General features: G+C 45.2%; 1 protein-coding gene across 2 annotated transcripts in view; it reads right to left on the bottom strand.

Annotated features, from left to right (window-relative positions):
* The window catches only part of TP63 (tumor protein p63), a 71706-nt gene that overhangs the window by 11792 nt on the left and 42065 nt on the right, over window positions 1-17849 (bottom strand). Inside the window, exons 3-8 of one of the 2 annotated variants that reach the window (XM_085325080.1) lie at window positions 9562-9748; window positions 7874-7989; window positions 7433-7542; window positions 6524-6660; window positions 5495-5577; window positions 4413-4549 (exon numbers count right to left, since the gene is read on the bottom strand). In XM_085325080.1, the coding sequence (XP_085181206.1) occupies window positions 4413-4549; window positions 5495-5577; window positions 6524-6660; window positions 7433-7542; window positions 7874-7989; window positions 9562-9748 (770 nt within the window). The remainder of the gene's footprint in view (window positions 1-4412; window positions 4550-5494; window positions 5578-6523; window positions 6661-7432; window positions 7543-7873; window positions 7990-9561; window positions 9749-17849) is intronic. The other variant, XM_085325081.1, reaches the window with a different exon arrangement.

Genomic DNA, 17849 nt, shown 5'->3' with positions numbered 1-17849 from the left:
ACAGTCACTTTCCACCTTCATGATCACAGTATGGAGTTGAAGGAGTRGAAAAGCAGATGTCTTAGTACCTACAAGAAGGCTGTGCAACACAAATTTATAAAGCTGGGAAGCCCCAGGTACAAGCAAGTGATTATCAATAAAGGAAAAAACAACTAGTTGTTGCAGAAAGATTCCTGTGTCCCAGTCTCACAGCTGCAAATAGTGCTCTGATACTGTGCCCAACCTCTCCTAACAGGCTGAGCAAATACAAGAGGAAAAATATACTTAGCTAAATGGGGAGAGGCAAGAAGCAGCTTCTGTCGAGTTCATTTCAAATTACAGTTACTTAAAACAGAAGCTGGTACTGCACATATAAGGTGGTACTTATTGTGAAAGGGCTGTACTGATTACATCTTGCAAAGCCAAATGGTCTCTGGTGCTGTCAGCTGAGGCAGAAGATGCTGCATGCTTGGAGCAAACATCACATTTTCACACAACTAACCCCACACTACTTTTGCTTGCTTTCGTTTCAGTAATTCCCTAGTGAGAACACTATCCAAATGCCTGGAGTTTACAATGCATGCAAGCACAGCACTACAAAACCAAACCATGCAAAAACAACTGTTAACTTCCACACAGAAAACGAGAATCATTAAATGGAGATATGAAGAGCACCTTCCTGGCCAACTCTCTTGCTGCAACAGGGGATGCTTGCAAGTTCCTGTCTCAGATGAAGCACTCCAGGCATTGGATAGTTCTGCTCTGTCACATGTCACTTGCAAGGTTAATTCCCTCTAGCTTGGATAATGAGCTGTGCTGGTCACTAGACCGAAAAGCAGCCAGCAGGCTAGTAGTCACTGATATGACAGGAACATTTGCTGACATATAAGAGCCATCTTCTGAGCAGCCTGTGGAAGACTGTAAAAATCTGTTCAATCACTCTGTGGCCAATCCAAATGGAAACTGTTCTGAAAACACAGTGCTTAGCAGGGTGAAACTCATCACAGGAAGTTTTGTTAAACCTGTAGAAGTGTCTTCCAGTGAAACACTTACAGACTGGACAGATATTCCCCAGGAATACTGATGGTTAGTGAATCTCAGAATATTGCAGAAACCTTCCCTCGCCCCAAAGYATGGGCCATATCTGATATCTCTGGCAGCAAGGATTCTCTGGTAAACCACATTTTAAACCAGTGACAGACCAATAAAAGGAAGTCTTCTAAATGAAGGCATATGTTGCTGTTTAGATATGAGCCCAAGTATTTGGCAATGAAAATGGAAGAAAAGTAACTGCAGCTAAAAATCTTCCTACTACGATCATGAAGGTATTTGGCATTACAGTAAACAAGAGAAAGCCATGCACAGAGGAACAAGCAGAGAGAGGAGATGAGACAGAGAAAAATGTGGTCTGGCACAATGTATRTGCACTGAAGTGTTTTTTGGATCATCCTGTGGGACACAAAGCTTTTTGACTGCCACCAGCTTTGTCTCTCACATTCCAGATCAGTAAGACAATTACATCTGCTAGTCTGCCAAACATGATGCTAGTGTGTATGTACATGAAAGCAATTATATAGTTGTTTTCCAGAGTGACAGGTTTTATTTATTTTTCAAGTACCTTATGGTATGATAATCTCATCCTTCYTTTTCTTACTCTTCAAAAAGGGTGAAGGTTCTCATGTTATAAGAATTAAAGGGAAACTCCCTCCCACACATCTATTTAGCTTTTTCATGTTAACTATTGCTCTGAAAAGTCAAGCAACTGAAAAATCTAGCAATATCTCTATCTAGGTCTGACTGTGGCGCACGCATGGATGCTTCTCCAATTTCAGAGTACACAGCCAAAAGCAACCCACTAAAACCCAGGCCTCACAGAGCCCCCCTAGGACCTCTAGGTTCTCCTACGCATACAGACTTTGGTCACTGCACATGCACTTTTCTAGCTCTCAGTTTTAACATACACTCTGAATGAATGCAAAGTGAGCTTTAGTTTTGAAAGTACAGCTCTGTTCATAAACAGAAATCATTTTCCTTTAAAGCCAGAACAGACTCGCAAAGGAGTYGCACCGCTTTTGAGTTTGGAGAACATCTCCCACCAGATTCAGTGTGCACTTAGCTTAACTCACTTGTATGCAAAATTGCTCCTATCCAGCTGTTCCTATGAAGTGTCTTCCTTCCCTGATCTTATATCAAAACCTGAAACTCCTTCATAATTCCTTCCTGTGGTACACTCAGACCTGTGAGTCTCTTTCACAGAAAATGTCCCTTTGCTCTCACACATTTCTTCAGAAATGAATTCATATCCTGGTTCATTGAGGTAAATTCACCAAAAACCCAACTAGGCCTAAGAAGCTGATGACTGAATGTGTTTCAGCAGAAGGGGACCCTGCTTAGAGGTAGGCTGTTGGCAGAGACAACTGCAGTAGCCCTGGACAAACACTCAGGTATTTCCACCACCACCACCACCACCACCCCCCAGCACCCTTAAAAGCTCTTAATCTTTTTCCCCAGTATCTCAGCTCATTCAGTAGCTAAGAAAAAAAAATGAGTGTATAAACAGACCAGTGCCAGGAGACATGCCAGAAGTTTTATTAAATTAAATGACTGGACTCATGCATACTGGTCTTGAAGGTAACACAGACACCAACCTCAGTTGCCAGGAGCTCATCCTATTGATATAGAAGAATGAAAAATTATGACAAAGCAACTGTCAGCATCAAGTGAAAGTTGTCATCTGCGGCTGTCTGTTTCTGTTTACAAAACCATTTCTCAACTGAAATGGCTGTACTTCAGCTGGAGCTTTGAAGACAGGCAATGGAGTGCACAAAGGCCACAATGCCTAGAAGCTAGTAAATACATGCTATAGTACAAACAGTGCAGATGACTGATAAACTCGTTTAAGTGCGTCAGAAAAAGTTCAGAGCCCCTGGATGCTCCAGCCATTTCAGCGCAAGGCTTTAACACCTCTACAAGACTCCAGCTGACACTAAAATACACACAGGTTGAAATGTGAACATATGCAGAGATCTGGCACAAAGCCGTGGTATTGCAGAAGTCCTGAGACAAGGCCAAGGCACCGAAATAAATCCCTACAGGCTCAAGTGGGACTTATGTGGTGCCTTGGCCTTGTGCTAACCTCTGCAAAGGAATGAATTATACCCACAGCCTCCTGACGCGTGAGCTTACCAGCAGGAACGACCAAGATCCTAAGCACTACCGTTGGCAGCTACCTACAGCCTGCACTGCTACTTTCTGTCACCCGATACAGCAGGTGAAGCAAGTTCCATGAATGACACTGCTTACGATCTGTCTGGGGTATAAATCTCTGACCCAGTCTGTAACTGTAAAGCATGGAGAACAGAAGGGAATGTGGAAGCCACACGCACAGCCCTTCTCCCCCATTCTCTTTCCATTTATGTCATTTAAAGTAGCCCTGGCACAGCACAGCCAGCCACATTCAGACAGGGAAAATTTCTCATCCATGTTGTGGAGAGTAAGTGACAAAGTATATCTTTTAAAAATGTTAAAAAAAATGCATTCAAGGAGTCTTAATTTGAAGTACCCACTGGTCACAAAGCAAATATTACACATTTCACCCTCACTCCCAGTTTTATAACTCGAGAATCTACAGTATTTATACCTCACAGAGACACAGGCCCCTGCCCTCCAACAGAATCAAAGCAGCAGGGTACCAGCAGCATCTGAGTGCTCAGCCGAGCTGGGGCTCACAGTCCCAGCTCTGTGTGCTCTTGGCAAAGCACTCCAGTGGATTCCCAAGGAGCAGGCGTAGAGACAGCTCCATGTTCTCTCCCTTTCCCACAGACAGTAGATGGGAAAAAAAAGGGGGGGCACATCCCACCCTGAGCTTCTCAGCTTGGTCATAAATACTCGCTAGGTTTCTGTCTGCAAGTTCTTTGATGGAGCTACCTCAGCTCAGTCTAATAAGAAGCACTTCAGACACTGAGCTCAGAGCTCCAGTTGGAGGGCAGAAACAAAGCATTCAGCCTTTCCTCGCACATCTTCCAAGACCAAAAGGTGAATTGTCTACTCTAAGAGACTAGATAGGATAGTAAAATCCTGAAAGAGGTCAGGACTTGCATTTGGGGAAGGACGATTGGTTTGTCTTACTACACAGATAGAAGCAGGTTACAAAACCTGAATCTCAAACTCACAATCTCTTAAGCCCTGGACCAAAAACTGGGTTTTGGTCTACCTCTTAGCATGGATTTCTACCAGCTCTGAATGACAGTTAACAAGCAGCTCCACACTGCACTGTTGGAAAGGATTTTTCCAATGCAAGCTAGGAGCTCTTGGCCCTTGGCTAACCCCAGCAGGGCATCTGCATAGCTGTGCAGAAGTCTTTTCGTGTCTCTCTCCTCTCCCTACCCCACCATCCTCACTGCAAAGGTCATTGCAAACACATTCATACTCACTGCTTCTGGAGCAAGTGCTGGTGCTGCTGTTGCTGCTGTTGCCTGTAAGTCTCAATTGTGTGCTGGGGTAGGTACTGCATAAGTTCCAGGGACTCTTTGATCTTCAGTAGCATTTCATATGTCTCTCGTCCCCTCACCTAGATTAAGGGGAGGAAAAAGGGAGAGGTAAAAGAAAACCCTTAAAAGACCACATCTGGACTGACAGCCACCTCAGTGAGTTTTAGATAAAGTCAAGTCAACACCACCACAGAACAATGCAAATACTCTGTTTATATTCTATACATAAGCAATAAAACCGCTAAGCCTTGTGCTAGAGGTAAGCAGATAGCTTTGAAGAGTTGATAATCTGACTCTGCAGGCTAATGAATGTCTTGGGATTGTCATTTGGCTTGATGTAAATCTATACCAACCAAAAGCACTATTCTGATCCATTCTGTTAGACAGAAAAAGTCCTCACCTGCCTCAGACATAGGTAGACCTGGTGCTGAATCTCACAAACCTTGCAGGAAAGATTTGGGGTGTTAGAGGAAGAGGGAGATCTAAACCAAAGTGCACCATGGTCCAACTAAACACAGTGCATGGGGAAGCAGCAAGATGGTCCATTACAGACGCTTCTTGCTTCTTCTGATCCCATTCTTACTACATCATAGTTCATGCTGTATCATGCATATCACTTTCTTCACCATGAGGGTAACACACTTACAGAAACATCCACCTTTGCCACCAAGAAAACAGGTTTCAGCCCATTATCTCCAGAGAAAGCTGAATTGTTACAGACTCAAAAATGAGAGGGGGCACTCAGCTAGGTTTCAAAGACCATTCTCCTACCAGGACAGACTGATCCCTTGGGATATTCTCAGGTGCTTTGCACAAGCCACTTTCAGTCAGCAGCCAACGGTATTTTTCATATCTTCTGTTTAGAATATGCATTTGAAATAGATAGCTGGGGAGCAGGGAATCCATATCCCAACCCCCATCCACTAACACAGTTCTCTCTGAGGTCTTGATGAGCAGTTGACTTACCTCAAGGGACTGAGAAAGACACTAAGCATGAAGTAAAAGCAAAAACAGAGAGCACTTACCGGCAAGTATAAGAGCTCATCATCAGGAGAACGTCTTTTTTTGATAGATGTCATCTGTATGCCATGAGTACCTTGTCGAAAAGCTGAAAGAAAAAAATCCCAGAAGTGTCTCATTAAAACAAACAAAACACCAAGTGTATAGCTGGCTCAAATCTGCAGTGGTCTGAAAGGGTCTCTGCCTAAGCAGCTCCAGAATGGTGCTTGTAGCTCCTGGCTCCGCAATGCAGAGATGACCTGCACACATCGGGTGTCTGTAGCGTATAGTGAAATACATCAGCAAAGGAGYGCTGGAAAAATAGCAAAACCCCAGCAAGTCAGATTAGGTAAAGGTACAGGCTCTTTGTAGGAAAGTCAGTGAGTTTTTGTGTTACAGTACTCACTAGCTCTCAGCAATCAATGATCCACTAAGGGAAGGCAAAAAGGAGCAAGTAAGCYGAATTTACTGTAGGAACAAAGTCCTCCAGTTTGTCTCTTGAGCCTTGCTGTGCAGCCTAATGCCAYTACTATGCATATGCCAAAAGCCAAAGCTGAGTTTCTACATCCTGCATGTCAGATGAGTCCATTTACTTTTCAGAGCATGGAGAGAGACCACTTGCACCTCAGACATACAACAGGGTTTATGAAGACTCAATCAAGATCTCTGTGACTCTAAGACTTATGCTACAATATGGCGCATCGACTAGCATGCCCAGCACAGTCCTAAATGAGCAACAAGAGTTCAGAAGTTGACAGAGTGCTGTCTAAGTACCCTCAGAATGGCAAATAAACAGCCTCTCCAGCCACCACCAACCAGGCTATCTGAAACAGTTAATTACTTCAGGCAGCACTGCAAAGGAGGCCATAAACTCAGATTGTCAAATACCATTTTGTGAACAGCCATAGATTGATTCACCCTGGAAGAACAAACACCCTCATGCCTCCAAGCCCATGCATAGCACCACCGTCATCCCTTTGGCTCAAGCACTGGGGTCACAGCTGCACCCTGCAACAGCATGGTCTGCGATATGCCCAGCTCTGCCAGCTACTTACGGCGCTTCGTACCATCACCATTCTTTGTGCTGTCGGAGACTTGCTGCTTTCGGATGCTGTCCTCATCTGCTTTGCGATCTCTGCCTGGGCAAGCACAAATGCGGGCTTCAAAACACCGGCGGCCCAAGACTTGCCCACTGGGAAGAATGGAAAAAGAAGCATCAACTAGAGGCTCAGACATGGCTTAGCAACATCTTTTGCATTTTCAATCTTACAGTGCAGGCCAAACTTGCAGCTAGAACCTACTCCTCCTTTCTGCCCTCTGCCCCATTACTAGTATGTCCCATCTCCTAGCTGGTCACCTTAGATATGTTCTGTAAATAACAGCCACGTGTATGAATTCACCTGCCAGTCAGTATAAGAGGATTCACACTGAACCTGGAATTAATTCAGCTCCCATTTGATCCTCTTGCACAGTACCTACCTATGGGAGGGGTGACACCTAAATTCGAGGCTTGGAGGAGACCCTAATCATCTTTCCAYATCTCCTTACCGTTTCAGACAAACTTGTCAAATTTAAGCAAGGTGTAGAAAGCACTCTGCTTGGCAATATGGAAGCAAGGTATCCAGTTACTCACAGGTGAGTTAAATAACAATACTCATGGAACTGTTAAAAACTATTTTGTTGAATTACACACATCAAAAACACCCTTACCACCTTCTCTAACTAATGGATAGAATAACAAGGACAGAGTCTGAGTAATTCACACCAGACTATACTCAGACAAACCCAAACCTCCCATTCCCAGTCAGTTTATTCCAGGTATTGGGTAACTCTTCCCTGCAGGAATCTGGAAATGTCCCATAGCCCCTTCCATCAGACTGTCCCTAAACAYCTTGCAATGCTGCTCAGAGCAGAAGAGTCAGAAAGCCACCGGGTAAGCAAAGGGATATAGATGGACTACTTACTCTCTGGTTTCCAGAGTCACAATGATAAGGATTGGGCGACGGTTCATCCCTCCCACGCAGCTACTGTTGCACATGAAGTTGTACAAGACTGTTGTGAATTCTGTACCAACCTAGACAAAAAAAAAAAAAAAAAGTAGATCAAGAGATGGTGGATGGAAAGCTCTGCTTTTTCCAAGCTCTCCTTCTTAAAATCTCATCCACTCCCACAACTGTATTAGATTAGACTAGCATGAAGTAAGCCCCAGTACAAGGCTTCCTTAAAAAGGACTCATGCTCTTAAGTGGGGAAGAGGTTGCTTAAAACCCTATTTCTGACAAAGAAGAAGAGGAGATTTACTGCGATGAGGATGGGATGAGCCCATGAGCTCATCTCMTCCAACTACACTTACAACATCCACCCCTTCCTAGGCCAGGCAGTCATGGCTTTGGGCTCACTACGTACCTGAGGTGGCTCATAGGGAACCAGCACACTCTGTCTCCCAGTGATGGGGTCTTCTACATACTGGGCATGGCTGTTCCCTTCCACCCTGATCAGATGGCTGGGAGGCGCAATCTGCCCTGCAAGGAGAAGGCAGCAAAACCAGAAGAGGCTTTTCAGTGAAGACAGATTTGCAGATAGCAAAGGAATCACAGACTTTCTCAAACTCGCATTGGAAGCCTGTGTATCTCAAGTTATTGGGCCAAGCAAGCCCAAAAGTCTGCTGAGTGGTAGCTCACAGTAACTCTTTCAGCTCTTCCATTACGTAACTCCAGGAGAAATCCTCTCCCTCCCAAGGGACTTTACACAAGTAAATTCCTTCAAGTCTCAATTCCTACTTTTTTCCAATCAACTACCGACTACTAATGAACAATCAATTTGAAAAGTCATGCTTGTTTATGGCAGAGGAAGGAGGGAACATGATCACCTTTATTTCTAATCCCCTTTCCAGGAACTCAAAAAATAGTTTCCTTTCTGCAAATTTTCTTCAGTGTCTGTAAATTCTGAGGAAAATAAGCTGCTTTAGGTTCATCTACACAATTTCCTTTGTGTTACAGTCGTTCCTTTCTTACTCAGATACAGTGCACTTCTAGAGACAGAATCGCATCAAAGCAAGAATTGAGGGTTTATTTTTTCTTCCTCCTTAAAACTTTGTCACTGAACCAGATATCAACCCTCAAAAAAAACACAGTTCAGTCAGAAAAGCACTTTCTAATATAAAAGACTATTTCAAAGAATTGTCTCACTCAGCTCTGATTCAGTTCCCAAGGCCTTACTTAATTTGGGCTTGTTTAGCTGGCTGCATTGTAACCAGCAAAGGGATCAAGGCTCCTGAGGCACCCTGCTAACTGACCTGATCWTAAAAAAAAAAAAAAAAAGGCAGAAAATGAATAACACACATAGAATAAAATAGGCGCTCATATGAATTTATGTGAACCTCAGTGGCCAAGGTAAAATACAGTTCAGCCCATGAGTTTGCATAAAACCCAGAAAATTTTAAAAACAGCTGCTAGTTTACTAATACAAGAAATAAAAGATTAAAACAGACATACAGAACCGTTAGCATTAAACGTACAGGAAGGCTGCCTGCAGTTGATGTTGGCACTTAACGCTATCCTGCCAGGGATAAACAGCCCCTCCGTCTTTGAAGCATGGATTAGAGATTCAAGATGATATTGCATCTTGTTACCAGATCCTCATCCCAGTAACATGGAAGCTCATTCCATGAGTAGAAGATCAGCTGTTTCTCATCAAGGGAGAAAAAGTGGAGCAGGAAAAGGCTGCCTGAACTAGAAGGGCACTGCCTGCCACGAGGACATTCATCCAACCTGGGCAGGCACGAGGCTTACTTTGGTCCYTTCTTCTCAAGGATCTGCTTCCACAGGAATAGCTTAAATATAGGATGAAGCTTCCTACTAAGCTATGGGAAAAAAAAAAAGTTACACAAGACGTGGCAAGAAGTCTATTTCCAGCAAGTTTGCTCCTTACAAGCGCTTCCACTATACCTGGACCATAAACACAGGGTCATCCCTGAGGAGAATAGGCCTGTTTCACCTCCTGCATCCCTGCTCTAGGTCTGCAGGTACAGCTGTGAACCCCCTGCCCTGGCCACTCATCAGCCAAGARCCAGTTTTGGTTCTTGCTCTCCTTACCCTCATTGAACTCCCGGCTCAGCTCATGGTTCGGGCAGCGCTTAACCACTTCGGTGACGTGTTCGGCTTTCTTGTAGACTGGCATAGCCCGGATTACAGCTCCCTGGGGAGGTGGGGTCATCACTTTGATCTGAATAGGACATGTCTTGGCGATCTGGCAGTATAGCTTCTTCAGTTCAGTGGAATACTAGACCAGGGTAAGAAGAGCAAGAGAGAATCAGGATGTGCAGCCAGAGGTGGGGGCAGGCTAGAGAGATGGAGATGGGTTTATGCACAGCTCCTCTGTGTGCATTGCACTTGTTCACACAACAGCTGCACCTCCAGACAAGTGTGTTGGAGGTGGTRCAAAGCAAAAACAAAAACCCAGAAACCCCCAGGTCTTATTACTTTAGAATAGTGGAGMATAAATCTACAACCTAGTTTTCCCAAAGATAAATACTTCCAAAGACATTTATTTCTCTTGCACTCCCACCCCTTCCATAAGATGCATGTTACCATCCACTTAACGAAACTGAAACCTTTCCCTTCACAACATCTTGTAATCTTTAGAAGTATTGGAAAAAAAGAATACATTTCAAGTGAGTGCATCCCTATTTTTGCAATAGGATGAAAAAGCCAYGGATTCTCTGGAATTGGTAGTACTTGAAAGCAAGACCTCCCCATCTCAGAGCTGTGCCAAATTCCTCATTTCTGTCATCTTTTAAAGGTATCTCATGTCTCTGATGATCATCTCTACAGCAACCTCTCCATTTCTAAACTCTATCTTATGTTCATGAAGCAGCAAATTCAAGGCTCAGAAAAGTCAAACAGCTGAAGGACCAGATCAGTGATGGGACCTGGAGCAGAATCCAGGAGAAAGTGCCACAACAAAGGTTGTTGCCTTCCTTTGATGTGCAGTGAAGGCCCTTGAACAGAGCAAGACACTTGTGTCCASTGTGCTAATGAAAAGCATATTAGAGTCCTTCTTCCATTTCAGGACATTCAGCCCTGAGGCACTGGTGCAGCATTACCCTGAACTGTGTTCACATCTAGAAACCTTTACTTAGCAAAACATTTAATCACTGAAGTCATTAGTTTCTCTTGAAACGCTTAATTGAAACAAGTATATGGGCTTAACAAGAACAGTCACAAGCAAACCCTATGTGGTTGGGTATGTTGTAACCCATTCTTCTGGATGTTCCCTGTGAAGAGGGCTCTTCAGTCTCCTCTGCTGTAAAGACTGCTTCAAAATAAGRCAGCTTTAGTCAACATCCCACTCCAGAAGCATTTGATTTTTCTCTTTGTGTTCAGAGATTCACAAGCGCAGAGCTCTCCCAATAACCCTAACCACTTAGCCCACAGGAATTGCTGGCATTTCCCCACTTCCATCTCTCTGGTTCTTACAGAGAAAGAAAAGTGAAAGCCCCAAGGTGGTTGTTTTCTTGAAAATATCTCTAGGAGCTAAGACTGATACAGAACCAGCCCCAACTGTTCAAACAAACCACCAACAGGTTCATACAGGTTGGGAGCACAACTTGGCCATCCACCCTGCCAAGATAGGAAGAGCTGGCACATGCATGGGTGGGTGGCAGGTGACGTGGCAACAGAAGGATTAGCAAGTGATATTCACTGATTATTTGCATTTCAAAGTGTACACATTGCAAAGCACAGGAAAATCAAAGTTGGGACAGAGATACTGGGGATGAGAGGGGGATTATAAATAAGACAAGCTGGTCCCTTCCCTCCTCACTCAACACCACTCTGCCATATGGCAGAGGAAATGCTACAGATATTCTAAGTTAAGGAAAAAAWTATTTAAAATGCAAAGACCAAGTTGTGCAATGTATTTTATGTGCCTGCAGGCTAGAGATTAAACCCACAAAGGATTTACCCAGCCCGCGGAAATGGGGAACATGCCAAACAATTACAGAAAAAAAGTTGCGAAACAGATCTAGATGGTGATTTATATCAGACATCTTTTTAACATGAAATTATTTATTGTTTTTTAATTAAAAAGAAATTCCTTACTAGGGTAAGTGTGAGCTCACTGTGTCGTCTTTTTAATCTCTCAAGAAGCAGAAAAAGAATCATTTATAATTGAAAGAGGGAGAAAATTGATAAAATACCATTTTCCCCAACATATGCAAGGCTATAGTTTCAAGGATAGAAAGTTTTAGAAAGCCACCAAATTGCTTGGATGTCTTAATGTCATTGAAGTGAAAAGAAATCAGGACTTTAAACACAATCCAAAATGAAAGCATAAATATGGAAGCGCAACGGTTCAGTGAGGGCACACACACCGAGCAGCGAACGTGTCCGATATCTGCAGGCATTTGGAGAATTGAACAAATGGAAGGAGATACACCCCTCTCGCCTCAGCCGAGGTCAGGGATTTTAAGTGAGGCAACATTGCCTGTAATTTTAAGTCTAGTATATTCAAAGATACAAAACTGGGKGTATAGGAGGAGAAAATACAAACAAAAAACAACAAAACATTCCAAATCACTGCTCCTAGAAGGTCAGGAGAAGTGCTCACCACCAGCACAAATTCTGAGGGTTCAGGTCATGCACAATGCAGTCTCTCTGCTGTCAAAGGAGGAAATCACTTCTCTTTCTGCCTTTCTGAGCCACATAGTCGAACTGTAAAACTCTTCCGAACCCTTCCCACTACAACCTGCCTGAGCTAGGAAAACACCAGACCTGTACTTTGAATTCCCAGAAAGCAATCAGCCAAGGGCAAATGAATTATGACAAATAGGTCTTAAAAACAAAGAAAATCTGCCCCCAAACCACAGGACCTGCCAACCCAGGAGGGGAGGGCCAGGAGCACTTGAGTTGGCTTAAATGGACCCTCACTTGAACTGGGCACACCAGAAGAGCCGGACATCCTGGAGCCCACCACGGCATGCTCTGCTCATCCCTGCCCCAGGGCGTACGATTAATGTACCGAGAGGCGAGAAGCAGTACCTGGTACAGACCCGTGAACCAGCTCTGATGACAACACAGCAAGAAGGCTGCGCAGCCCTTCCGTTATCCAGCCATAAGAGGAGTTCAAGTTTCGCGGGCACTGCACAGGGCTCAGGGTCCGGGAATATTGCGGCTTGGCAGAGATTTCAAACGTACTCCAGGCAAAGTGACCCAAAAGCGTGCAGTCATCAAGGGGCCGGTCATTTAAGACCTGTGTAAATCTGTCTGCGAGATACCTGCTGTCAGACAGTGAAGGGYTTGAGTTTCCCATCCTGCCAACTTTGTTGTGACCATGGGTAACCTGATGCTTAGCAAGCTATTGGCATAAATAGAGGCGAACAACTAGGTCACGGCAGCTTCATACTGGATCAGCGATAATCGCTATTTCCATGGAGTAAGACAGGATATTGTATATAGATTTCAAAGCAAATAAGCATTAGAGAAAACCCTGAGGCAGAAACTGTCTGTGCATTCAGAGAACGCCTGCAAGTAAGGCTCATCCCTCTCAGCACAGGTGCCTCTCCCAAACAGCCCCCMAAAAGCTCCAATCCTGCAAGTGGTGACTGCCTGCCCATCATTTTGCCACAGGAACTGCCAAGCACTCATTGCATTAGGGATGAGATCATGAGACCAGCAATTCCCTTCACGGGATCAGGAGACTGAAATTAAGATTTAATTCAGCATCTTTATGCTAGTATTTGGGGCAGAGGGATGAGATTCCCACTCAGAAAACACTGATGGCACAAAAAAATTGAAGCAGAGCTAGCATTTCAAACTAATCCAGRGTGAAATTTCCAAAAAGAAATGAGTCTTTCCACAGGTAACTCTTTAAAGTGTAACTGACTTCAGTTCAGGTATTTTACAAATCCAGAGCATGACTATTAATCAACATACTTCTGTTAACTGGTTGATCAAATTAGCAAGAAAAATACCCCCAAAAGTGCTTGATCCAATAAAGCGGTCTATCATCTACTGAGATGACGATAGTCATTTGTCTAACAGCAGGAACAGAAGCTGTGCCAACAGCCTGAGGAGCAYGAAGTGCGCTTCTGCTAGAGGTACGGAGCAGAAAGTTATTTAAAACAAAAGAACATAGCCCAACACTGTATTATACACTTGGAAGGGAGAGGAAAAAGGTTTGGCTCAGATGCTGGGGCTCAAGTGCTGAGTGTCATGTCCAGATAAACAGACTCCAAGAGACTGATAAGAACAACAGTGAATTTGTCTTTTTGCTTAATAATATGTCTTAAAAGGAAAGGAGAAAAAAAAAAATCCAGCGACTGCTACCCTGCCCTCCCCACCTGCCTGTGCAGACATACTGTGTTACCCGCTTTTGGCACCCTGGCTGGTAATTCAGTATCACAATACACACACTCCAGCTACCATCAAGCAACACCTGCCTGATTTCTCAGCAAGCCCCTTCTCCGGAAGGTGTGTCAACAAAGGGTTTAGACGAGAAAACAAAACACTTTTCACCTCTCAAATGAAGCATTTCTGCAAGGAAGGAAAGAAGTGTGCTGAAAGTGCGTGCTCTGTGCAATACAAGTTGCATTGGCTTTTCACTGGGTGTTTACCTCCCCTACAAAACTCCGATGTAGTAAAATCCCCCAAATACTACTTTAATATCTCTTCTAGCATCTGATCTAGCTAAGGGATTACAGGCCCCTAAGTCTTTAAAAGGAGTGGGGAGCAGCTCTGGAAATGCTGATGAATGTCAACTTGAAGGTGATCCCAGAGGGTGGCTTACAGGAATGACAGCTCTCTGAGCCCCTTCTGCTCAGATCAACAAAGCTTTAAAATGCTTTTCAAGATTCTTTCAAAAAGTCACGTTTTAGCTCAACTCACTTAAACTTTGGATTCACATTTGCAAAGCCATTGGTCACCTGCAACTTCTCCCCTATCAAGCTACTGCTGGGAAGGGAGGGGGAGGGTATTCCTCAAAAAAAAAAAAGTTGTGAGAGCGAGTTATTTAAACTTCTACCAATGTATTCACAGATGAAAACAAGGYTTATTCATTTAGGACGAAAAAGCAGGAGGGAGAAAGGAAATTACCCATTCAGAACACAATCTTGATTTATCCATATGCCCTTAATACTTGTTTTGTCAAATGGCAACTGTTAACTGTTAATACTCACAGTGGGGATCAGACTGGCATGCACAAGCACGCTTGGGAATTAACCTGTATTCAGAAAATGCTCAGCAAGGAAACTCAAAGGCAGTTTTCCTAGGAGCATTGCAGAGGTGGAGTTCTCCTGCTAGAGGAGGACTTCAGAGGAACTTCAATCCTATTGCTCAGTCATTGATTTGTTGCAGCTCTGGGCAGGACAAGTCCTCGTCTCCCCAGGCACGGCAGCGCTGAGCGAGCAACCAGTGTGCTGCCGCAGACATTCAAACCGCTGAGACAACGGGTAGGTTGAGGGGGCACTCGCCCTGCACACACCCAGGCCTGCCAGGCTGGAGCCTGCCGGATTACAAGCTTGCCCTGACTAACCGCCGGCCGTGCCAGCGAGAAGTATCTGTGAGCAATCCCTGCTTGCAGGGCAAACCGTGATGCAACGACTGCGGAGAGCCGGAGCAGCGTGGGGAGGCTGATGCAGCTCCTCCACTTACTCCAAAGAGATTTTTCCTGTGCCCCCGGCAAAGGAAAAACATCGCCCTTTCTTCCCCCTTAGGGAGGGGCAGCAATTTGTCCAAGGAAGCTGCCTTTGCGGAGCAATGGAAACAAAATAGCAGGCACCTCCCGTCCCCATATCTTTCAAGCCAGCTGCAAAAACTGCGCTGGCAGGAAGGGGACAAAAACTCCCCGTGGCCATGCCCGAGTTTGCACCTCGCCACCCCTTGAGCTCCTCTGCCCCCTCCCCATCGCTGGCGCAGCCTGCGCCTCGCCAGCCGCACACGAGTCGTGCTGATGAGCTATTAAAATCCTTCCTTGGAGCGCTTTCCCCCCCTCCCCGAGCGCCGCAGCCAAAGGCCGCCTGTTGCCACCTGTCAGTTGCAGGGATTAATTACCTGAGCCCGGCTGGGAGCGGCACATTCCTCCCCCGGCCTCACCCACCGAGATGTTGACATCAGGCAGGTGGGCCCCGCACGGCCCCGGCGGCAGGGGACGGCAYGCAAGCCCCGTGCGGCGGCGGTCACCGGGGCCTCGGGGCTGCAAACGGCAAAAAGGAGCCCCGAGGCAGGCGGTGCTGCGATGCCGCGGGGCACGCTGGCGTGCAGCACGCCCAGCGCTGCGCTGGACTCCCCCGGCAGCTGCTGCTGCACCTGGGAAACCTTAATGAAAAAACTTTATATATAGCTTATATAATTATWTAWATAATTATATAACTATATATATTTTTATATGTATACACACACACATATGTATATATAAAATACAATGTTAGCTTGCTTAGGTAAATGGGGAAGAGGAGGGGTGGCAGGGAGGCAGGGAGGAGGAGAATGGAGAAACATAGCCTGCAGGCAGGAATTCAGGAGGAAGGTGTCTGGTTCGCCCGTTCCCCTCCCTACCRCCAGCCCGGAGACCCGCTTGCCCTCTCCCCACGTCTGTCTGCAACGCGGAGCTGGCAGCGCTGCGGCGCCTTGTGGCCACGGGCAGGCAGCAATACAGAAAGAGCACGGCTGGGCCTATCTAGGGGGTCCCGCAGYGCTGGAGCTGCTCAGGGGTGGCTGGTGGCAAAGGAGGAGAAATTGCTGGGTTAGATTTACTGGGGAGGGGGAGAAGGCATCTGGAAGGAGCAGAGTTAAATACCTACTTCCAAGGAGCTTCACCACAAGGCTCAGTAAGGAAAAGTCCCCTCTGAAATCCAGCTGCGACGCCTGAGCGCAGAAGACTCCTTACCTCATTTGACACGTTCCAGCTTTTCTGCAGGAGGCTCTTCTACCCCTAGCTTCCTGCAGCAAAAACACCGAGATCGCTCTGCAGCCCTGCTCCATGCCGGAGCGCGCAGCAGCAACGCTCGCCTCCTTCGCAAGGCCATCGCCACTTAGTCCGGCGCGCCAAGCTGCTTGAGCGCGGCACTTGCAATCGGTTGAGCTGGCAAAGCTCCAGCATTGCCTGGCCTTACAGCAAAAGGCAAAGGGATGGAAGAGCAGCATTTTTTCTGCCAGTAGACAGTTGCTCCCTCAGTCCAGGCCGTGACAAGCTATTCACCTTGGCAAAGATGACCAACTCTTCATGTCCCCCTCCCCATACGTACACATTTGTTTTTTTCAATGTTGCACTCGCATCCAGGCCACTGTGCAAATAACCCTTCTCCAATAATACAACCCATACCAAGGGGTGGTGGTGAAGTAAACTGATCAGTGCGTCTAGTAGCAGAACCCATCAGACCATGCTGCAGAGACCCAGTGAAGATCCCCAAAATATGGAATTTGAAARAATCTAGTAGATGTGCCATCCTTAGGACAGCAGGTCATTCATTCATGTAACACATTTCAGCCTCTAGCTTTAGGCTCTGTGGAGATTTTCATTTAAAACTACCTTGATCATGATGTACTATCTGCTTTAGAAACAATTCTACCTAATCACTGCAGCAAAGTCACAGTGATAACAGAAAAAACTCTGATATTTCCCCTTATGATTTCTGCATTGTGAAACATTTATAAAGTTTTCAAACTTATAAATGTTTCACAATGCAAAAGTTGCAAGCCTTACATTCAAGGCTTTTACATTCCAGTTTCACATCTGCAGACTCACTTCAACAACTGAAGGCAATCTCTGGAGGTTTGGCTCAAAAACAATGCTTTAAAAACAACAATAAAAAAAGAATAAAAAGTATCCTATTTCAAAAATAGAAGTCCTGATGGAAAACTACAAAAGCAAGTTCAGAATGATTTTGTGGAATTTTTTTTTTTTTTTGGGGGGGGGGGGATGTGAAGTGATGGCCGTAATAGAATTCTTTACTATTGATTTTGAAGTTTTCTTCCCTTGCTAGCATATTTTTCTGTCTTTTTGAAATTCATTAAGAACTGTAACAGTAAGACTCCTGCGGCCAAGTGACATTACCTTGCACACCCAGCTCTCACTTCGTACATTGTATCCAATTTCTCCGCCTCTTAAGCTGAAAAGTCACCAGGCAGGGACTCTTCTCTGCCAGTCCCAGTGAGTCCCAAACCAGTTTCAGATGTGGATGCCTAGTAATACATATTCACGCAGGGAAATCTGCGAGTGAGGGGAGGGATGAAGCAAGAGGAGATTTTGCCAGGAATACACTGAAGGTCAGAAGTGAGCCAAACCTACACTTTGCATGCACAACGTCCACTGACTGAGGCACCCCACATTACAAAACACACACGAATTTTCACTGAATTAGGTCGCTTCCACAAGGAGGAATTATTTC

This window comes from Rhea americana, unplaced genomic scaffold, assembly GCF_003343005.1.
Source record: "Rhea americana isolate MKP2758 unplaced genomic scaffold, rheAme1 scaffold_96, whole genome shotgun sequence".
NCBI lineage: Eukaryota > Metazoa > Chordata > Aves > Rheiformes > Rheidae > Rhea > Rhea americana.
The sequence above is the reverse complement of the archived record's forward strand: the minus strand, read 5'-3'. Positions and strand labels throughout refer to the sequence as shown.